The sequence below is a fragment of the Hemibagrus wyckioides genome, linkage group LG20 (genome assembly GCF_019097595.1).
Source record: "Hemibagrus wyckioides isolate EC202008001 linkage group LG20, SWU_Hwy_1.0, whole genome shotgun sequence".
NCBI lineage: Eukaryota > Metazoa > Chordata > Actinopteri > Siluriformes > Bagridae > Hemibagrus > Hemibagrus wyckioides.
In genome coordinates this window covers 5398364-5422713 of record NC_080729.1, presented here as the reverse complement: position 1 = coordinate 5422713, position 24350 = coordinate 5398364, and the positions used below count along the sequence as shown (strand labels likewise).

At 40.9% G+C, this 24350-nt stretch overlaps 1 protein-coding gene across 4 annotated transcripts in view; it reads right to left on the bottom strand.

The window, feature by feature from the left end:
- Positions 1 to 421: 421 nt before the first annotated feature.
- Positions 422 to 24350, bottom strand: part of mbpb (myelin basic protein b) — a 56942-nt gene continuing 33013 nt past the window's right edge. Inside the window, exons 1-6 of one of the 4 annotated variants that reach the window (XM_058372787.1) lie at positions 19548 to 19801; positions 10178 to 10285; positions 9066 to 9092; positions 7451 to 7480; positions 4988 to 5071; positions 422 to 1403 (exon numbers count right to left, since the gene is read on the bottom strand). In XM_058372787.1, the coding sequence (XP_058228770.1) occupies positions 1368 to 1403; positions 4988 to 5071; positions 7451 to 7480; positions 9066 to 9092; positions 10178 to 10285; positions 19548 to 19667 (405 nt within the window). In that variant the 5' untranslated portion in view covers positions 19668 to 19801 and the 3' untranslated portion in view covers positions 422 to 1367. Of the gene's footprint in view, positions 1404 to 4987; positions 5072 to 7450; positions 7481 to 9065; positions 9093 to 10177; positions 10286 to 19547; positions 19975 to 24350 lie in introns of those variants that run through there. The other 3 variants (XM_058372788.1, XM_058372789.1, XR_009202947.1) reach the window with 3 other exon arrangements.

Sequence of the window (24350 nt, the reverse complement as noted above, 5' to 3'; positions counted from 1 at the left end):
ATTTAAACATGATCTTATTTAAGAAAAGAAAAAAAAAAAAATATATATATATATATATATATATATATATATATATATATATATATATATATATATATATATATATATATAAACTCAATTAAACTCTAAATATCATTTAAATACATAAATATACTTGCATTAAGATAATCTTAATACGTACGCGACTGACTAAAATGCCTTTAAGTTTATTATGCTTTCTTTCTTCCTTCCTTTCTCTCTTTCTTTCTTTATTTATTTGAAGTGTGTGAAGAGGGTTTTAACCTGAATGAATGAATGAATGATTGAATGAATGAATGCATTCAGGGCCATCATCTCTCACACACACACCCACACTGATGGTTTCTTCCTTTCCTCTCTTTTTAACACAAATGCATGGACAATGTAGGAAAAAGACAGCCAGTGACACATATTTGTCTCCTTTATTTGCATTTTTAATGACTCCCGTCACTCCATTAGCAGTCTAACTGACAAACACATGCGCAATTTCTACTGCTTTTTTATGCTAGCTGTGTCCATATCATGTATCGGCATGATTTTATTCAAAAAGCTTAAAGAAGTAGTCAAAGGCCAAAGACTGATAGTGAATGAGAGAGAGAAAAAGACAGAAGTCAAGATAAGTGACTGAAAATCAACAAGAGACGACATTTTAGTTTCTTTTTTTTTTTTTAGCTGAACAGTTGGCAGTCAGATCCACTGAGACGTTGAGGAAGAGTGAGTTGAAGACGAGACCACATAAAGCCACGCGTGAGTATATCCTGTGCACAGCGGTTAGACGCTAAATGCTAGTCACACTGACTCTTGAGACTAAGACAGCACCACAAGACTAATATTCAGTAATATAAATGACACACTACAACCTTTTGAGGCAATTTTGTCGTTCATGTGAAAATTTTGTGATGTTCGCTAATCTACATATGGAAAGTCCTAGCTACTGTGACTGAAGCTGAACTAGCTCCTTGAACCTTTCTGAAACCGTCGAAATTAGCTTATAACTACACGGTGTAATATAACGGTATGTGATAACGGTTAGTTCTCTATCATAATCAGAAAGCGTTCCTCAAAAGGTTCTCAGTGCCTCATGATCTCAAAGGACAGGGAAGAGACGGTAGGAGGGAGTAGCCGAGGATCTGACCACGCTGAACTCAACGGATGGAGAAATCGACGTAAACGAATAGATGAAAGAGACAGAGAAGGATGAGCACGATCTTCAGGTTCAGGTTAGTGCGGGAGACACTAGCAGGAAAAAAAATGTGTAAGTGAAGGAGGAAATAAAAGCGTCCTTCTTCTTTCCTTTCTCTCCGTTCAGGGTCATCATGTTTAATGGAGAACAATAAAAGAGCTGGAGCTCAGCGCTTGGCCGGTGATGCTGCTCTGGTTCCTCCCTGTGTGAGAGAGAGAGAGAGAGAGAATGAGTGTTAAGGTCAGATGAGAAGAAATGATCGTTGTTTTATTGAGGTAAGCAATCACAGAAGCCCTCTTCCGCATACATGAGCTCAAGGATGCACACGATTGGCTAGCGTTGCTGTGATTGGCCAGTTTTGCTCTCCACAGACAGCTGGGGCAGTGTAGGGTTAGGAATTTGCAAAAATCTAATAATATAGAATAATTTGTCACTTACTGAACTGCTCTTTAAGGACACTTAGAAAACATTAAAGCTGAACATTTCTGTACACGTCATTAGCTTGTCTGAGGTCTGAGAGTACAGACGTCTTAACTAATGATTAGTGAGATGACTGACAGAGACGGCGTTTTTGTCTCTGAAGAAAGAGCTCAGACAGAAGACTTTTGAAAATGTCTCCCTTTTATGTTTATCTAGAAGAAGCTATGAAGTCTTATAAAGAGCTATTTTTAGATTTCTTCCCCATTATGGGTTAGCTTTGACGCTTACAGGATTAGCATCACTGATTTAATGCTTTGCCATTTACTGCACCGACTGCTGCGTTTGACCTTCAGAGTGACATTTCACTTTAGAATAATGTATGTTTCTTGTTTATATGGTCTTTTCCAGGATGACATCTGTCTGTCTGTTTCTGTCTGTTTCTGTCTGTCTGTCTTTTGTTACCCATCGATTTTTGTAAATACATTTATACCTTTGCCCCCTTGCTGTATTTCGGTCGAGTTCCTATTGCACCTAGAGTTTAACTAATTTGCTCCTGTTTCGTCGTGTCCCCGTTCAGTATTGAATGTCTTCGTCATGTCCTCACTCCACAGTGATGGTTAATATGAAGCTCTTATGAAAGTAGACACTCGGGTCTTTGTTTTTTATCTAGCCTACTAGGGGCGTTATATATTCATAGAATAGTTCCAAAGAAACATAAACTGCTAGTTCTTTTCCACAGTAAATGTTGACAGCAAACCCATTTCTGCTCAAGTGCTGGTTCATAAGCATCTAAAATCTGAATGTGTTTATCTTCAACTACTAAAATTCTGTGTAAGGTTATCCAACAGAGGGGGGAAAACACATGCAACAAAGCCACTGAGGGAAGACAGGAAGAGCAGTGGACTTCAATTTAAGCCAAATATAAAAATATCTATTATATATAACAATATCTATTTTTATAGCAAATAAATTGAATTAAATCTAATTTTAAAAAAATTGCAAACAAAGGCCAAGTGCATATAATATGTCTATGATGGCCTGCATAGCGGCTAATGTTGTTGTTCTTTCGGCTGACCGTACGTGTGAGGGGTCGCCACAGCAGACCAACTGGTCCATACAACAACTTGGCACAGGTTTTACACCGGATACCCTTCCTGACGCAACCGTCCCATTTTATCCGGGCTTGGGACCGGCACTGCATCCACTGACTGGGGTTTGGACACTGGCTGGGAATCGAACCTGGGCCTTCCACATGGTAGGCAAGAAACCGACCACTGAGCCACCTATGCCCTGCATAATGGTTAATGTATTTGTAACGGTTAATTATTATATGGATATATTTTGAGGTTGTTTTGCTGAAATGTTCTTCTGCACTCTATATCATTTTTATCTGATGTACTAAAGAGTGCACTGCATTAAAGTAAAGTAAAAAACTGCACTTGACTACTAACAATCCCATCACATGCTGGTCCAACACACACACACACACACACAGTCGGCTCTCCAAGCCTCGGCGGTAGACGTGTGAGATCTTGCTAATGGAAGCTATAGCTCCTTTCCCAGCATACACCTACACCCACTCTCAGGAGCACTACAACCTGCAAGCGCATTAAAAGCTAGTCTGCACCCTCAGCCAGCTAGAAAACACTTAAAACTATAGATAGTGGTGTTTAAGGTCAGGCAAAAATGACAGTTTGTGTTCCTTGTCTCATTTTCTCCCTTCCTTCATGTTACACTTCTTTTTTTTTTCCTTCCTCTACATTGATTCAAATCACTGAAACTGTTTGTTAATGAAAGCACCTTATTTCTGTCAGGAAATGCTGTTAACACGAGCACATTAATGCTAAAATCTACCCCAATCATCCCCAAAGGAAATGTAAATCATAATTGTCATGATGTCTCGGACGAAAGAACCGACAGTTTCTGCGTTTGTTCACGGCGAATCGTGCGGCGCTTGTGTAGGAGGGATGATTGCAACCGGCGGAGAAATAACGCGCCGTGGCAGTGCATTATTCAAATGAGGGAAGTCTTTTTGGAGATGATAGAAAACTTACAGGTTAGTCCACTCTCCAGAGAGATGTGCACCATGGCCCGGGTTTCGAGACTCAGGAGGAGGGAGGAGGGAGGGGAGAGATTAGTGACGGAGGGACACCAGCAGGGTCTCACACTCGACAGCAGCTTGGCAGTTGAGTGGACACTCCTGTCCTGTGTTTGAGGCCAAATAAGTGTGAGTAACGCCATTAAGCTACACACAGGGGGCGAAAACACAAGCATGAAGCTTTCTGCTTCTACAGGGGTAGGTTTTGGGAAGGTGGGAGGATGAGGGGGGGATTGGGCTGTTTCTCCTGCACTCGCACCTCTGTTCTAATGGTTTCATGTATTAAGCTTCACAGGTTAATACATTTGGCTAATTCGGAAAAAGCCAACGCAAATGCTAGTGCTAAAGATATCCAGTGCAAATGCAAATCTTTAACTCTATAAGTCTGTGTCACGGGAGCTAATTTACTATGTAAATGTTCTGATTGTCTGTCTGGCATTCAGTCTAGGTCTGACTTTCTGTCTATGCATGTCTGTCTGTCTGTCTGTCTTTTTGTCTCTGTGTACATTTTTGTCCCATGTGTCTGTCTAGATTTGTCTGTCTCTCTGTGTTTGTTTCTCAGTCCGTTTGTCTGACCGTTAACCTTCATCTGCTGCTGTCAGTGAATCAGTCTATGTTCATCTGTCTGTCTGATTATGTCAGTGTCTGTGTATGTTTCCTGTCTGTCTCCACTGGCCTGTCTGTGTGTGTTTTTCTGTCTCTCTTTCTATCTCTGGATGTTTGTCTGTCATCCTTGTGTCTGTCTGTTCTTATCACAACGATTTTCATGACGAATTATATTCTTGACAGCAGCCTGAGTGAAAAGTATAATCTCTGAAATATTTACATGAATTTCAGAGAATTTGGTTCGTCCCTTTTTGCAGTTTATATGACCGAGATCAAAAATTTGCTCACATTTAAATTGTACCCTGGAACTGAACTGAATATTAAAATATTAAAGATAGCTGAATATTTTCAAGTTGCTGTACGGTTTTTTACTGTCCAGGGTGTACCCCTGCCTTTCGCCTAAGGTGTGCTGGGATAGGCTCCAGAAGATCCCTGATTAGTGTCCCTAATTAGGAATAAAGCGGGTATAGAAAATGGATGGTTTTTAAAATTGGAAGGCCTCTACATGGAAAACAAAAAGATTTCCATTGGGGTCTCAGATTTTGGAACCCACTCTTGCTCTTTCTGTATATGTATCTGTCTGTCTGTCTGTCTGTCTGTCCTCTGTATCTATCTGTCAGAAGCTTGACTGAGTATATTAGGTTAAAGGACAGTATGCTTACCATTTTGAAGATGCGGGTCAGCGTGCCCTGTCCTGCTCCGGCACGCCCTTTTTGCGCCTTCACTGAGCCTCCCTTCTGATCCCCCTGAACAAAAAATAAGTGGAGTCATTGTTTATTCATTTATTACTTTTTAGGAAGAAAAAAAAAAACGTTAGTGAATGACGGTGGCAAAAGAAGTCGCATTACTTTACACCAGCGCTCACCACCCTGCTCCTGGAGGACTCAGCCAGGACTGTTAGCATGAACAGCTACAGACACTGTCTATTCTTTAATGTAACGACACTAAATAATGATGTTGCCCTTTTAACAAAAAAATTCAGAGCACATGTTTCAAACCCAAAAGCTAATGTAATAGATATTTGCATTACTTTCCGAAGTCCTTCTTCTTCCTCGTTTGTGTCAATTTTTCCCTGTTGCATAGCCAGTATGTTATTTGTCACACTGACCGATGGTGATTTTGACATCTACGGCTAATCACAGACGTATCTGCAATTTCCGTAGACTTCCCAGCAACCACCCACACATAAAGTCTAGTCTATTGCCTAGTCAAAGCTCTGATTGGCTGGTAAACAGTGAGTGCTGAGTACAGATGGGAAATGAGTTCTGGGGTTAGGGTTGGCAGTATGGCCAAAAAATTGTGTATAGAAATAGTTGGAGATATTCTGAACATCATATCTCCCAGAATGTTCTCTACAGGAGATGTTCTTATGTCTAAAAGCTATCAGCTATGGAAAACAATCCGAGGGACCATTTCTAAATCCACAAATACTCGAGGACAGTGTGTTGTCCGGTACTGGATGTTAGTCTGAAGTAGTGTTAGTCATTAAGAGTCCATGAGAGTTACACCACGTGTTAGACGCTCAATCCGTTATTGTGTGAATGAAATGTGCGGAAAGCATTGCGCCAATGTGACATTTCCAAATTGTGTCATCATTTTGTCAAACGGAAAACACACACTAATAAAAGTTGAGAAGAAATCAATATAAAAGAGCGTACAGAATATGTCATTGAAATTCAGCCAGCGGATGAATCCGTTTGGATTGCCGCTATTGATTTCAGCGTGAAGTGCTCACCTCAACCCATTTCAGCCTCAACAGAAATGAAGTTTAATTCCCAAACGGCAGCAAAACCAATCTAATACGCATATGTTATTTGCCACACAAACCCACGATTCACGTTTAAAAATTCTGCAGCGAGTGTTTCCGTCCTGCAGAGTCTGCCAACACACTGAGTGGGAAAATGAAATGATAACAATATGAATAAAGCGCCATTGTGCCGCCCATCTGTGCGTCCTGACCACAGCTACGTAGATTTATGAAAATAAATTCATTAAAAAAGAGAGAGGTGCAGGCGAGAGGGTTTTGATTTAATAAGTGGGTAGCCATTGAAGAAGAACAGAAATATGGCAATGATGGGGTCCAAGCACTAATAACCTCATCTAGGAATATAATTATGTTTCACGTTGATTAATATGTATGTTATGCTAAAAATTCCCAATTGGCTCTGAAAAGAGTATAAGACAATTGCCTCATCCACCTGAGACTCAAGGATCTCAAACTAAAAACAAGCTGAAACTAGAGATTTTGCCTTTCTGACAAATTTCTCATTTTTATTTCACCTCCTTTGCCCTTATTCAGAACCTGGCTTAACATCTCTCCTTTTTTTCTGGCTTATAACTAATGGAAAAGTGTTTTTTAAGGATGGGGTGGTCAGAGGTTGGGATCTGTCAATCATTCTATGGCATCGACCAATCACATTAGGCCGGTTATAGAGAACAGGCCTTCTATTATTTTTTAAACAAGTTTCTGTCCAATTAGCAAACGTCCCGAGTTTATAAATGTCTCCTCCATTGGCTGATGCATAAGACAATAGACTCAATACTTCACATTTTTTGATTGGCCAGTGCATTTTCTGATCTGACCTCATTGGTTAACCCTTTTTATTTATTTTATTTAGACTAATGTATCACATGATTGACAGTCGGTACCTGGTACATGATCGATTAAACCCTAAGCCTGACCTGAGACTGCTTGGACTACTGGGATGTAGCTATATCTTGAGTGGACAAGAAGAAGAAAAAGCAAAAGCTCAACATGACAAGCTCAGCATGAATGAACAGCAGCAGGACTGATTTGGGATCAGCTTTACTGCCCAGACAAGTATGTTGTCAGCTGATCCCTGATCAGCATTGTTAGTTAAGCTAATGTAACCCTTTTCGTCTTTTGTGAGAACTCACACCCTATTCACTACATGGTGTGCTATTTTGGGAGCCCCTTTGGCAGCCACGCATGAAAGCATGTAAGTATCCACTCATATACTCATGAAATCCCACAATGCATTGATATTATTACTACCCGTAATGCATTGTGGGTTTTGCAGGGAAATGGGGAGTTTGGTACCATTCACACCATTTCGGACACAGGGTGCGTGTGGTTTTTTTTTCTTCTTATAATCAGCACCTACCATGCCTAGTTTAGCTGAGAGAGAATGCCACTGTGCAGAGAGACAGATGGAGAGAGACAAACAAAGAGACAAAAGAGAACAGGTACAGTCGGGTACAAAGAAACTAGGTGAGTGCACTCCTGAGGGCACTACCAGCATCTGTTTTTATTTAATCAGTTATCAAACACTAACCTACCTGATCCACGAATCCTACTCAGTGCCTCTCTTGAGGATCACCTACTACTGCCACCCAAAAAGCTCATACTTCTGCCATCCTAATATCTGTAAGCTGCTGAAGTCCACAAGCTCCTACTCCTGACATCCTGAGGTCCACAAGCAACTATTTTTGAGTCCTAATCCCACAATCCTGAGGTTTACAAGCTCTTTCTTCTGCCATCCTGAGATCTACAGGCTACAAATTCTGCCATCCTGAGATCTACAGGCTACAAATTCTGCCATCCTGAGATCTACAGGCTACAAATGCTGCCATCCTGAGATCTACAGGCTACAAATTCTGCCATCCTGAGATCTACAGGCTACAAATTCTGCCATCCTGAGATCTACAGGCTACAAATTCTGCCATCCTGAGATCTACAGGCTACAAATTCTGCCATCCTGAGATCTACAGGCTACAAATTCTGCCATCCTGAGATCTACAGGCTACAAATGCTGCCATCCTGAGATCTACAGGCTACAAATTCTGCCATCCTGTGGTCTACAGGCAAATTCTGCCATCCTGAGATCTACAGGCTACAAAATCTGCCATCCTGATGTCTACAGGCTACAAATTCTTCCACACTGAGGTCTACAGGCTCCTACTTCTACTATCCTGAGGCCCACAACCTCCTACTTTTGCCATTCTGGGGCCAGCATGCTCCCATTGCTAACATCCTGCATTCTAAAAGCTCCAATTGCTGCCATCCTGATGCCTGCAAACTTCAACGTCCTCACTTCTGAGGGTCTCCATCTACCATCCTGGCAACCCTCCCCTTTTCTACCACTCTAAACCCTATAATCTATTACTGTTGCCATTTGGAACCTTGGAAAGCTCTACTCCTGCCAATCCTGACCTACAAGCACCTGTTTCACCCACAGCCAGGCCTACAAGGTCCTAATCCTACAATACTGAGGTCTACAAACTCCTACTTCTGCCATCCTGAGGACTACAGGTTCATTCTCAGTCTAGAAGCTTTTTCTGCTGCCTTAGAGCCGTAAGATCACATTCTTAGACCCTGACAAGCTCCTTCTTCTAACACCTTGAGCTCTACAAGCTCCTTTTCATTGCCACTATCACTTTGGTTTGTCACTGGCGGTTAAGCTCGTGTTAGACAACAGATGGAATAAAAACAGTGCTTGGGAGGATGACTGCATTCTCCTAGGTATTAAGTGTATAAACCGACTGCCTAGAACGGTACAGTCACATGAACAAAACACATACACACATGCACGAACACGCATACCGATCCTTTGACACCATTCAATTAATGGAAGTATATTTTAACACACAGTCTAGTTAACAGTATTTGTTACCGTAGTTGGATGTAAACAATGACAAAGATATTAGAGATGAAGCTGAAGGTAAAGTGGGACCTGGATCTCAGGAAATGGCTAGTGAGAAAGCTAAAAGTGCACTTACCCTAGATTTTTTAGGAGCAGGAGACACCTGAGGATTAAAATAATTTTAGAAATACAATATTTAGCTATTAGGAAAGTGACATGTATATGAGAGAGACAAAAGGAGAGAAAAAGACACCAGATACGAAAGATATGAATTCAGGCCCCTTTACATTTTCAGTATTGCCAGCCTAATTCATCAAGGGTATGATGCTAGAAGATTGGCACATTATTCGCGATTTTTGGTTGTTCCTCTGGAGAACCTATCAAGCAGTGTCCACTTGGATGGATTAAGGAGGCTAGGGCTCCTCAAGGACCACAGTCTGGTCCCTACACCAATAGTGGTGACTCGGCGACTTGGCGCTATGGATCGAAAGGTAGGTGAGTTCAAATCAGGAGCACTTCCACGCTGCCTGTGCAGAACCCTTGAGGTCCTGAGTGATAAATGTTGTCTCTGTGCTTTAAGCTTTGAACACAAGCTCAAGATCCGAGATCCATCAGCTGACAAAAGTCCCCACAGCGTGATACTCCACTGGGATGGGATTGAGCAGGTGATAATTGTTTTCATCACACCACAGATGTATGTTTCTGAAGGTCTGCGAGAACTTTTGTGAACCATCATTTGTCTTTTTCTTGAGAAATGGGTTCTAGCTGTCCCACTCTGCCTTATGCTGCCGATTGGTGGAGTGTTTGTTGTTGTGTTTTTCCAGTATTTCGTCACAATGACAGGTTCTGGGTCATGTTCCTGACTAAAACCCTGCTCAGGTTTATAGACTTGTATAGACCTTACCTTATAGACTTGTATATTGTCATATTTGGGACTTTATTAAGACAGAGTAGATTCAGGGCAAAGAATCGGAATAATACCTAATATATAGTTTAGTATAGATTTTTTGCCTTTTTACTGAGATGTTGAAGGGGTATGAATACTTATACACACACACTCGAAAGAGAGAGAAAGAGAAACGCATATTTATTGGACACAGATTAAGAAAGATGGACAATATGTTATAATTGTTTGTTTTTTTATTAATATCCCTATGATGTTAATGTGGCCAGAGTAAGAGACAGAGGTGCATTCAATGATTAGACTTTTAGTCTAGTTTAGTTAGACAGAGACAAAGCTACACTTACGATAGATCTGAAGAAGTGAACGACAGCATTGTCACCACCAGTGCGGCGGCGAGGAGACGAGTGACTTGACCTCTGAGGGGAAACAGAGAGAGCGCCACGGAAAGAGCCCTGAAACGAGACAGGAAGATTGAGTACTTACCAATAAGAGTCCTAAAATGAGACGGGAGGTGTGTGGTGGTCAGAAAGTGTCCTAGGGCAAGACAGGAAGTGTGTGTTGACTAGAAAGAGCAAAGTGAGACAAGAAGTGTGTTTCTTTACTAATCAGAGCCCTGAAATGAGACGGGAAGTGTGTGGTGCCAAGAAAGATCCCTTAAATTAAAAACAGGAAGTGTGCGTGGTGACCAGAGCCCTGAAATGAGACAGGAAGTGTGTGGTGACAAGAAAGATCCCTAAAATGAGACAGGAAGTGTGTGTGCGGGCATCTAAAAAGAGAGCTTAACGAATAGCTTAGACAGAATGTATGGAAAGATCCCTGAAATGTGTTTTGAGTGTTGATGAATGGAAACTGAAATCAAGAGAGGATGTTTGTGTGGTGACTAGAAAGAGCCCTGAATGGAGACAGAAATAGCATGTGGTGGCAAGCAATAATACTACAAACAGAACAGGAAGTGTGTGTGGTGACAAAAAAAATAGTACTACAACAAAACAGGAAATGTGTATGTGGTGACAAGAAATAATTCTAAAATGAGACAAGAAATGTGTGTGGTGACCAGAAAGAGCCAGAAAAGGACCCAAGAAGTGTGTGTAGTGACCAGACTACAAACACTTCCGGCCATAAAAGGACCCAGGAAGTGTGTGTAGTGACCAGAAAGAGCCATAAAAAGAGTCAGGAAGTTTGTCTAGTGATCAGAAAGAGCAATATAAGTAGCAAGGAAGTGTGTGTAGTGACCAGAGAGAGCCATAGAAATAGCAAGGAAGTGTGTGTAGTGACCAGAGAGAGCCATAGAAATAGCAAGGAAGTGTGTGTAGTGACCAGAGAGAGCCATAGAAATAGCAAGGAAGTGTGTGTAGTGACCAGAGAGAGCCATAGAAAAGAGTCAGGAACTGTGTGTATTGACCATAAAGAGCCATAAAAGGAGTTAAAAAAAGTGTGTAGTGACCAGAAAGAGTCATAAAAGGAGTTAGGAAGAAGTGTGTGAGGTGACCAGAAAGAGCCTTGGAGTGGGCCAGGAAGTGTGTGTAGTGACCAGAACGAGCCAGAAAATGAATCAGGACGTGTGTGTAGTGACCAGAAAGAGTCATAAAAAGAGTTAGGAAGAGTATGTATTGACCATAAAGAGCCATAAAGGGAGTCAGGAAGTGACTGTAGTGACCAGAAAGAGCCTTGGAGTGATCCAGGAAGTGTGTGATGAATGGAAAGAGCCATGAAATGTGTGTGTTTTAAGCATAAAAAACAAAACAAAAAGGTGTATCCATATAAATTGAGTGTGTCCAATCACAATTGTGTGTGTGTGTGTGTGTGTGTGTGTGTGTGTGTGTGGGTGGCAAGTGTACATAATGTAATAATTACAGGGGCTGAGCGATGCTGCCTTGAATCGGCCGTGTGCTTTTCTCTCACGTTGTTATTTTGCTGTTTAGGCTCTTATTAGCATTGGAGAGAGCTTTGAAGCGTCAAAGGTCTCTCACTGAATCACTCTAATTGCCTCTGTGCAGAACTCACACCCATCCACCTCTCTCACAATAACACACATTACAGGCCAATCACTGGTGTATTTCGGGAGCACTGATGAAACAGCGAGGGCATCTCAGGCACAGTTGTTATGTTCGAAACACAGCAAGGCTCAAACTTCCAAATCCTCAGCGCTCATAGACTACAGCTGAAATGAATGAATGTATGAATCACTATAAAACAAAGAAAGCTCTACATGACGACTGTATAAGAGCTAGCTAATTATTGTAGCTATTAACCCCTAACGATAATCCTCCTCCTCGCCTCCTCCGTGCTGTTTCTTTGTTATCGTCCCTCCTGCTCCCAGCCGCTCAGAGCACACCGTAGAGGAGATGAGTGAAGAGTGATTGAATCTTTCTTTCGATAAATATAATTTGACAAAACCGATTTGGGCTTGGATAACTGAATCTGGTCTTGGTAGCAGGGTCAAGACTTTTAGACCTTTGGACAGAATTGCAATCTTCAGAGAATTTGATTTAATCTTCAGCTCAGCTCCAGAGTCAAAGAGATCAACTCCTGCTGATCCGGGGCGTTGGTGTGTGTACACACACACACACACACACACACACACAGCACCTGACAGACCTGAAAGCTTCCTAACAAAAACTCACATTAGAGAGAAAAAAATGTTCCCTATCCCCTTTAGGACAAACGTATTGAGTCAACTAAAACATGTTGATGTATGAAGTTCTTAGTTTGAATTGTTTACACTTAGCTAGTCCTACATATCTGCATGTTATGAGTAGATGGATGAAAACCAATGGTGCAGGGACGGAGTGAGCCAGTGGGTCACTGATTGGAAGGTCGGGGGTTCAAACCCCAGCATTGCCAAGCTAACACCTTTGGGCCCCTGAGCAAGGCCTTTAACAAGCTGGAATATGTGACGTTTAGCTAGTCTGGGATATGTAAAAATCTGGGGCTCTGGGTTATCGATTTGAAGATCGGGGCTCAAGCCCCAGAGCCGCCAAGCTGCCACCGTTGAGCAAGGCTCCTAACCTTGGCACTGCATGATGGCTGACCCATGGCTATTTAACTTAACTACTGAAGTAGCCTTTAACTCAACTAAAGATTCCTTAACTTAACCACACTGAAGGAAAACCATGTGGTCAAATGCCAGGCTGTTTATGACATATCATTTAGTACAGTGAGGTAATAGTTTGGTTAGGGTTAGTTAGGGTTTGGTTAACCCTTGGCGAAGGTATAGCCTTAAGTACGCATTGTAGCTCATGAAAAACTTTCCAGTTGCTAAAACGAATTCTGAGTTGTGATTTGCTGAAACTGTACTGAGAGACTCGCAAGCCACCAGACATACACTATACGAACACATGAGAAACTTCACACAGACTTAAACAAGAGGTAAATAAATAAAAAAAATCTCTTCTTCCAACATAGCCTGAGTCTGAGTCTGAGTGCGTGTTGTAAAAATTCAATTATGTGGACTATTCACAGTACAAGCTGAATAAACACTTCTACTCTCGACGTGTCTAAAACCTCACACCCTGTTCACTACATAGGGCACGTTAGGGTGGAGCCTGTGTGCATCATCTGGACTCCTCTTGGCAGGAAGATGGCCGACTTACAAAATGGAGTAATGAACAGATTGGGATTTTGAGGCACGGCTCTGACGAAGACACAGAGCGGCTTTATGAAGGTTTAGGATTCTGACAGCAAAACCAACAGATCGCTGGAGGGGAAACCAAATAATAAAGAGATTTTATTAAATTTACTTCCTGTTCAGGGTCAGTGACAGGAAATGAAGTTCCTGTTATTTTTTTCATATCTAGATGTTTTATTTATGAACCAATATATCCCTTAGCATCCCAGTTTTAGATGTTTGGCAAGAATTCATAAGAATTTCCCTTCATGAAAACATAGATAATAAAGATACCATTTTTTAGTTTCTTTTCAATCTGTCAGGATTTTTTTTTCTTGATCAGCAGCGTCTCATTTAGCTGTAAACATATATACATCTTACTGAATGAAATTAGCTAGGAACACAACCCAAAAGCTAGCTAGCTAAGAGTGGGAAATATGCCTAAAAGAAAGCTAGCTAGGTAAGAGTGGAAAATATCCCCAAATAAAGATAGCTTACTAAACGTGGAAATTGATCTCAAACAAAGCTAACTAGCTAAGAGTGGAAAACAAATACCCAACTAAGGCTAGCTAGCTAAGAGTGGGAAATATCCTCTAACAAAGCTAGCTAGCTAAGAGTGGAAATAAATAAATAAATAAATAAATAAATAAATAAATAAATAAATAAATAAAAAAATCTAGCTAGCTAAAAATGGAACCCCAAAGTCTCACTAAAAGCTAGCTAGCTAAGCATGGAAAATACCCAAACAAAGCTAGCTAGCTACAATTGTGAAATATCCCTAAACCAAGCTAGTTAGCTAAGATTGCAAAATCTATCTGGCCAGCTAATAGTGGATGATATCCCCCCCAAAAAGCTAGCTAGATAAGAGTTGTGAAATCTCCCCAAAGAAAGCTAGTTAGCTAAGTCTGTAAAATATTTCCAAAGCTAGCTAGCTAAGAGTGAAAAATATCCCCAAACAAAGCTAGCTAGATAAACGTGGAAAATAGCCCCAAACAAAGCTAATTAAGAGTGGAACATGTCTCCCAAAGTCTCCCTAAAAGCTAGCTAAGCATGTAAAATACCTAAACAAGGATAGCTAGCGAAGATTGTTGAATATCCCCAAACAAAGCTAGCTAGCTATGAGTGAAAAATATCCCAAAACAAAGCTAACTAAGAGTGGAACACTTCCCCCAAAGTCTCCCTAAAAGGTAGCTAGGTAAGCATGGAAAATACCCAATCAAAGCTAGCTAGCTAAGGTTGTGAAACATTCCCAAACAAAAGCTAGCTAGCTAAAAGTGAAAAATATCCAGCCAAAGAAATATTGTCTTAAATTGAATGAAGGTCATGTAAATGTGCAACAAAAATATTTAACCATGACAGGCTAGCTAGCTAAGATAGCCCCAAACAAAGCTAGCTACCTAAGAGTTAAAAATAGCCCCAAACAAAGCTAACTAAGAGTGGAAGACGTCCCCCAAAGTCTTCCTAAAAGCTAGCTAAGTGTGAAAAATACCCAAACAAAGCAAGCTAGCTAGGATTGTTGAATATCCCCAAACAAAGCTAGCTAGCTAAGATTGAGAAATATCCTCAAACAAAACTAGTTACCTAAAAGTTTAAAATATTGCCAAACAAAGCTAACCAAGATTGAAAGATGTCCCCCAAAGTCTTCCTAAAAGCTAGCTAGCTAAACATGAAAAATACCTTAACCAGGCTAGCAAGCTAGGAATGTGAAATATCCCTAAACAAAGTTAGCTAGCTAAGATTGTTAAATATCCTTAGACAAATCTAGCTATTTAAAAAACCTGGAATGAACACTGATGAAAACCTGAACATAAAATGAGGCAGAAAATCCCCAAACAAAACTTTAGGAAACTATTTGCCCGTGATATCTAGCCGTGTAACACAGTTGCGCAGTCGTCTCCTCAGGATCCCACGGTTCGAGCTCTGGTTACTGTCTGTGTGGAGCTTTTCATATTCTCCATTAACTAGCATGGCTTGCTCTTTAGGATTACCTCAGGAAAGGAAGAAGGGAAAAACAGTGATATTGGGCCATAGTGCTGCACAGTAGTCCGTAGTAATACACAGTAGTTTACCTGTACATGCTTCCTTTATTCCTGTCGATGAGATTTTGAAGTAAAAATGCTAAAAATGTGTTAGAGAAATCTACAACACACAAACACCAAGTGGTTTTGTTATAATGGTTTAATCAAGCAAAAATAAACATAAAGCTTACAAGAAAATGAAGACTTAGACATAAACCAGCATAAGAAAGAGATTAATACTTCGAAAATGTACAAAAAGAAGACACTCAGCTCATCTCTCTCTCTGCCATTAACACTCTAAATCCACGTGAGGTGTGTTAATGTAGTTATAACACACTGGAGCAGACGTTAATAAAGCATTTATAACCTCAAACATTACATCATTGTCAGTGTCCCAAACCACATATGGTCTCCGAATGCTGAGGGGCACGGTGTGTTATCTTTACACAACCTCAAAATATGACATATAATATAGTCCAATAAAGTCCGCATGGCATCTTTAAACGCCGCACTGCATTATGGGTCATTTCGATGGTTTTAAAATGGCTGACTAGCCATAAAGAAACGCACTATATAGTGCACTAGACGGTGTGGACTCGGTTATTAACCAGCTGCAGTGCATCATGAGATTATTTCTGGATATGCTGCACTGTATTTTCGGACACTATGTAGTAGTTTGCTAGGTAGGGAATAATATGTGGTTTCAGACAAAGCCAACGTGAAAGGCATTAGATGATAAAATAAAATAAAAAAATAGAAAAATCTGGATTAAGGAGTTGAAATGAATTACGGAGGCAGAGAGTTGGACAATTAAAATATGATTACATGACACTTGTACAAAATATCCCAATAATATATCAACCATACTGAAGTAAATTAAGGCTTTTTGTACCACGAAGAACTTGCTTGTGTTTTACAGCACAAAAAAAAAAAAAAAGGAGACATCTTAGTAGAGTATGCTAACGCTTTCATTCACACACTGCATTTCCTGAGTGCCAGTGGAGTTTGGTTTTCGGTTTTAAACATCCTGATTTTTATAAGCATTACAGCGACAGTTTGGCAACAAAAAAAGGGTACAGTGTGTCGCTCGCCCCTTAAATGAAGACAGTAAGCTAGGACATGTTTGGTGTTTTGCTAAACTAGCTGTAGCTCCAGAAATTCACTAGCCTCTTAGCTCCAGTGAAAAACCACCGAAACACCGGTGTCTTAGCCTGACTGACCGCATGTGGGGTCGAGCGAATATGGTGAACGTTTTGTTTTATTACATTTAAAACATGAAACCGGTTTGTTTCAACACACACACACACTGATAACACTTAAACTGTCAGTTTTAAAAGGCATGAACAGCTGTTTGGCAACAACAACGAAATCTTGTCTTGAACTGAATGAAGGTGACGTAAATGTGCAACAAAAAAAATATTATTTATCCACGAGGTGCAAGACATGGAGAGAAGCGAAAGCAACACTGAATAAATATTTTGTCGATGATGATGGATTTCCTCAGTATAAATGACTCAAGCATGGGCTTTTATAAAGAAAACTGAATTTATGTATATGGGGAAAAAAATTTAATATTCATGCTTCATTTGTTTTTTCTTTTGAGGAATTATTCATGTTTTAATGCTGGTCAAAGTTCATTATTAAGAACTGGACGATATATATATTTTGTGAAGCATTCGGATTGAGGATATTATCCGTTTTCTCGCATTTGACTTGCTTTAATTGCTCTTTGAACGGGACAAACTGATCTAGGGTCTAGGGAGAGTGGACAAATCCTGCCTACGTAGGCAGCCTACACCAAATGAAACACTGACGATATCCATGATATAATAATTGCATGATGTATGCATGTGTAAACTGCAATATATCGGAAAAACCGATATATAATATAATAATAATAATAATTCCAAAATATATCTGTGTTTTCGCAGCAGTGTAGAAGGCAAAAGTAGAAATCTTTCGCTTGGTTTACGGTGTGAGTCGAGGCATAAAAAATAGACACTTTTTTCAATGGAATATTGCATCATTGATATGTGGCACTGTAGGGTTGTGACATAATAATAAATCTGTATTTAGAAATCTTACAGTAATATTCTAGTCTAAAATGTTAGTCTAATATCAGGGAAAGAAAATAAAAAACGATAGCTGGTGTTTATTTCCGATGAAACTCCATACTCTTGAACGCAGCATTTTGGAATTTGTTCCTACCGAATATCTGTTCATATCACATCAGTTACAGGAAAGATTTTTCCCCCAGCGTTTTCTAGTTAAGTACTAGTTTTAACACAGCATAACACGTTCACGTTATTATGAATAAATCACTTGATTGAAAATGGAAGCTTCCTGTGATGAATACGGCATCTCGGGTTGGAATAACTGATGAAATAAAACAGCTTGTGGCTCAGATACACAATACTCACAAGAAGTTGCATATATCGAAGACGACAACACGCTCGATCCGTACCTTATCTGTTAAAATACGCCGCCGGGGCTCGTAGGAATTTATCGTAAATGTTACGCCGTATAAACATCGATGTGGAAAAATCGCAGCATAAAAATATCGGTTGATCACTTACTTTAACACTTTTTGCCCGATTGAGCTACAGCTTATATATCAGAGGAAAGAGAAAAATAGAACAAAAATAGTATTTGTATTTCTTGTTAAAATCGACGGAATAGAAAACGGTCGGCTGCAGCCGGACCGCCGTTGAGAGTAAGCTAGCTTTTTTTTTTTTTTTTAAGGGATTTTGTAACGTCACTTGACACACAAGTAGAATGTTTGCATTTTATAACGCTGGTTTCAGACGGTTTGTAAACATGTTTTGTTTACGGTTTCCCCATCGCTACGTCTGTATCTGTAACTGTTCCTGGAGTTTTGCGTAAACCTGTGTTTTGTAGCTCTTGAGATTTTCATAAAAACATCCTGACGCCGCCGGAACTTTGCGGCACAGTGGCACTAATTTGGCTTCTGTTCAAAATCATTTCGGCGTAAAACCTAGATTTAAACATCGTTCGATATTTCCTATCTGCTCTCGTCGATAGCATAACGATATCGACGTTAGCAGAAACGATAGCATAGTAACCGCTGAAATGACTTCGGGCAATTTGTACCACGAGCAAAAATGACTTGTTTATCAGAGAAAAGAAAAGAAAAAGGAAGGAAAAAGCGAAAGAAAACGTTCACTAGGACACAAGCGACTCTTTTAACTAGCGCTCTCATGCACTAGGCACACTGTTTATGCAGCTTACTCTCTGATTGCACACAGTATTATACCTGATCACAACAGAAATATAAAGCACAGTAACCCCCCCTAAAAAAAATTAATAATAATAATATTAGAGCGCAAATTTTCATATAAAGATCAGAATTCTAATTCAAACTTATACAATTTCTTAAAAATGGGAATCAGGACAATGATGTCGATGAAGGATGAATAAGGAAATCATTTTTTTTAACATCGTATCCTGATTATGAATTATTTGTTCCTTTAAAAACAAAAAAGAGAATTATAATTTTTAATATATCCAGATTTTTTTCCCCTTCCTCAAATTTACACGTTATTCTTAAAGATTTTTTCTTTTTTTTTTTTTTTTTAAATGAGTCTGATCTGTTCTGCAAAGTGACTCCGTCTTTAAACCGCTTTAGAAACCACACCCTGTACCTAGACGATGTGCCCAACAGTACAGCAATAAAACGTAGAAAGATAATAAGTTGAGAATGGGAAATGTTCTATGTCGGCTGGTCGACTAAAGAGAATTGACGGAATTAAACTTAAACATCTCGTACCTTAAGTATTAAAAAGAATTAAAAACAAAAACGTAAAGACACCAACAGATAGCTGCAGTGGCTCTTGCTTTAGATCCCTAAACCACACCCAGTGTGCACATATACAACACAAACCATACAAATAAACAACAACAAAAATTTAAATTTAGCGACAGCAAATGATAAAACTATTAAAAAACGATCAGATCAGCAGGACACACTGGATCAGCATTCCATCATTGTAGGGAAAACCAACCAAAAAAAGTGGAGTGTTAAAGTTTTTGTTAATTTTTTTTTTTTAAACAAATCCGACTTCTCCTCACCTTGCTCTTCCGCTTCTTATCACCTCCAAAGATTTTTCCGATCTGATCCATCACTCCAGGGTTTTTCTTTGCGCGCCCGAGTCTGAAGCCGGACTGTCCTGCTGAGCCTGAAGACGCCATGTTGGGTGTCGAAGAGCGAAAGAAGCAAGTGAACGAGTTGGGTTTATATGCTTTCACTCTGCGTTTTCGGACGTCGCTCCTCCGGCCTCCTCGATGGTGTGAAGTTCGTCCGACTCCGACGGCCGCTCTTTGAAGGTGTTGTCCTCTCGGCCCGGGGCATCACGGGAAAAAAGGCGGACCAAGTGTGGGCGTGGCCAAAATCCGCCTCCCTGGTTGGTCTGTCCAGTGCTGGGAGGGGCGGTGCCTGACGTCGTCTGGCTTTTGTTTGAACGGTTTTTGTTCTGGTTGACGTCCGAGTCGTTCATGCCTGCACAGAGATGACAAAAACTTGTTACAGCCCACACAAACACACACACATGCGTACAGTATACACGCTCGGTGCGGACCGGAGCCATCTCATACAGCACGGCCTCGCACAATGACTTCCTTTGTTCTGTACAGAGTCTCACATTTACTCAGCAACATGTAAAGGCAAAATGTGTTACAGTGTGAGTGCAGAGCTGAGAATCAGTCCAGTTTAACACAGCTTTTAAATCGAAAGTGGTAGAATATGCTTAGTAATAAATCGTTGTTACTGTCAAATGATCCTTATTCTTTATCAATCAACCGATTGATTAGATACGGAGTACACAGGTAATTGTCTATCGGTGACCAACTCCAGTGGTCGGATTTGTAGGTGAACGAGAACTGCACATGAATGGACAGTGATCACCCCCAGGACCGGGGCTGACACTGACACTGACATTGATATGGCGTGTGTGTGGTGCTGGCATGATGTAATACGGCACTGCCCCTTTAAACGTGCAACATCACCACCCTGTCTATGGCTTCACCCTCTCACTGAGTGTGAGTCTTTGGTAATGCAAAATCATCCATGGCTGCGAGTCCAAGACAGTTTAAGTTGTCTTTATTTGTCACATACCTTACTGCACAGTGAAATTCTTTCTTCGCCTATCCCATTCTTGGGGGTTGGGGTCAGAGTGCAGGGTCAGCCATGATACAGCACCCCTGGAGCCGGGTGGGTTGCTCAAGGGCCCAACGGTGGCAGCTTGGCTTGAACCCCAATCTGCCATTCAACAACCCAGAGGCTTAACCACTTCAGCTACCACCGCCCCAGGTTCAAGACAGTTTACCAGTGAATAATTAAAAACAAGAAGAAAACTAGAGCTGGAGTTACCTGGATTGTCAGACAACTAAACTAGTCGTGCGATGGTAACCTTATTACTCCGCAACAACAAAAACAACGAAATAATCCTATGGGTATGTCAGTCACAGTGACAGTAGCTGATCATGAGTATTTGTGAGCTCGGGTATGCAGAAGAGGGCTGATGGTGCTTTCCTGGGAATGTACAGTGTGTGTGTGTGTTTGAGATTGTGCCCTGTGATGGACTAATACCCCATCCAGGGTGTCCCCTGCCTTGTGCCTTGAGTCATCTGGGATAGACTGCAGGTTCCATGTGACCCTGTGTAGGATAAGTGGTTCAGAAAATGGATGGATGGAAGCATGGGATGGATGGATGGATGGAAGCATGAAATGGATGGATGGATGGATGGATGGACCATTGAACACCATGAAGGCCATCATCAACGAGTGTAGAAAATGGGGCACCACAGTGAGATCGCCATGAACAGGACGTTTCTCCAAAAGAGCAAGATTATAATAGCTGTACAAACATCTGTCTAGCTCCCAGTGTAGTATAAATGCAGAAATAACCACAATAATGTGAAATATTAAAATATAACAAAATAAACAAAGAGTAAATAATGGTGCCGATGTTAGAGAGAGAGCTGAGCATTACAGAGTGCTCTTTCTGGACCCAGCAGTGAGGTGTTTATGAGGAGCAGCAGCTGGATCTCAGTGTGAGACATTTATTCCTCCTACAGTTTTATCCAAACTGACCTCATCTATTATTATGAAAGCACTGGGCTACATGTATAACGTGCTACTGCACTCTGCATGAAGACATGAAGACTCCAAACCTGACAGTAGTGATGTAGTTCAGACCAGTGTAACTGGAGTAGATGCTCTGATTTCCTGGCAATGGATGGATGGGTGAAAGAATGGATGGATGGATGGATGGATAGGTGGATGGATGGAACAAAGGAAGGAATGATTAATGGAAGGATTAATAGAAGGAAGGAAATTTGATAGAAGGAACAAACTAATGAAATGAACGAACGAAAGAACAATGTAGGGAAAGTTATGGAGAAATAGAAAGAAAGAATTTAAATAGGAATAAAGAAAGATAGTGTGCAGTGAAAAGTGATGAGGAAGGAAGCAAAGATTGTTGGAAGGAAGGAAGGAAGTTAGATAGGTAGGAATGAATGAAGGAAGCTAGTGAAGAAGGAAGGAAGGAAGCTAGTGAAGAAGTAAGGAAAGAAGGAAGGAAGCTAGGGAGGACTGAATAAAGGAAGCTAGTGATGAAGAAGGAAGGAAGGAAGGAAGGAAAGAAAGAAAGAAGAATGAAACTGAGATTGAAGAAGGAAAGAAAGGAAGGAAAGAAGGAAGCTAGAGTGCATTGAAGGTAGAAGAGAAGAAAGAAGAAGGAAGGCAGGAAGGAAGGAGGCTAGAATCAATGAAGGAAGGAAGAATGCCAGAGAGGAAGGAAGGAAGGAAGGAAGTAGGCCTTACTCCAGTGAAGGTATTCTTGTTTTCAAATGACTGGCACATCAATAAATACGGTGATATTTGTGAAGCTGATCATACTGAATTATCTGACTACTGCCCTGAAATCCTGAAATCTCATAACCGCTTTCATCTGAATAAAGTAGTAAGGTTCATTTTTGTTCAGGTCAGTAGGTCTGATTGTGAAGCTTTCACAGTTTACAATCGTCCCGAAAAACATTTGAGATGAGAGTTGATAAAAGTTTGAACAGGGTCAGGATGCTGATTCTGAGCTGAATGGATTGCAGAACAGAAGAGAAGAGGAGATGAAAAGAAGAAGAGGTAGAAGGGCTGACTTCAGCGCTCGTCTGTAATTAGCAATATGGAGCGAACGTATTATTGTGTGAAGGAAGGAGGATTTCTCGAACGCTATTCTCTCTGTGTTGAGGAGGAAAAAAGGGCGTGCTATGTTCAGAGGAATGGTGTGAATCTGCATGCTAATCGTTTCAGAACAGAGACGCCTTGTGTTCGAGTGCACTGTTATTCCGGCTGAACAAAAAGCCTTGTGTGGCTGGAATAACTCCTCTGAGGATGGAGTTTGAACTCCGTGCCACTTATCTGATAGCGGGCTGAGCAACACACACACACACACACACACAGAGACAGAGTTTCTTCTCATCCCAATTTTACCCCTAAGATAAACTGCCATGTTCCTCAAACCTCATTAACTTCAAGCTGTGAATGAATGTATCAGTTAAGGTGTATGTTAGCGATCTCATGAAGCAGTGAAGCTCCTCCTAAGAACTGCTCGGCTAGTCCTGGTGATTAATCACTGTTTACATGGTGGACGGATTCCTACATTGCTCTTAAACTCTGAATCATTAACACACTCGTTAGGATGTCTAGACATAGATTACTAAGGAGGCTTCTACACAGGGAGTTTAGTCTGAAACCGAACCCTGGACTCCCTGTAGGAGGTGGAGTTCGGTTTCACTGGATCAGTGCCACAATTCCAGTGAATGTGAACACGACTTGTACTATTGTTCAGGAAGTAAAGTAACCTGTAACATCATTAATGTCCAACACACCATCCAGAGATGGACCAGCTCCAGCTAGGTTCTGCTTCGTGAGGATTTGGGTATTCAAAGCAACGCTGCCAACCCTATATGGACCTTGAGGATGACAACAACCTCCTAATTAATACACACATGACATTCTACATACGTTGTATCTGCATCACACAACTGACTGTACATAACTGTAGAAAGGACATTGTTCATATCACACACTCAGTGTTTAGAATAATTTATAATCACACTCTCCGGTGTCACCCAAATGAGGATGAGGTTCCCTTTTGAGTCTGGTTCCTCTCAAGGTTTCTTTCTCATACCATCTAAGGGAGTTTTTCCTTGCCACAGTTGCCTCAGGCTTGCTCACTAGGGATGATTTTGTTTAACATCTAGGACTTTTTGCAGTATGTTTTCTGTTTCTTATGTTCTGTTTCTATATTGCTGCTTTGAGACGATGTTCATCGTTAAAAGCGATGTACAAATCAAATCAAATCGAACGTGTACCTTAAGTGGAAATGGGAATGTTGTGCGGCACAGAAGACTTGAGACACCTTACTGTGCAGAACAGCGGCACTATATATAAATACACACCAATCAGGCAAAACATTCTGACAGGAAATGCAGGGAAAATGGACAAGCGTAAGGATTTGAGCGAGTTTGACGAAGGGCTAAATTGTGATGGCTAGACCACTGGATCAGAGCATCTCCAAAACTGCAGCTCTTGTGGGGTGTTCCCGGTCTGCAGTGGTCAGAGAGAACAGTGGTGAACTGGTGACAGGGTCATGGGCGGCCAAGGCTCATTGATGGACGTGTGGGGCGAAGGCTGGCCCGTGTGATCCGATCCAACAGACAAGCTACTGTTGCTCAGATTGCTGAAGAAGAAGTTAATGCTGGTTCTGATAGAAAGGTGTCAGAATACACAGTGCAGGACGGGTCAGGGCTGTTTTGGCAGAAAAAGGGGCACTAAGACAATATTAGACAGATGGTCATAATGTTATGCCTGGTCAG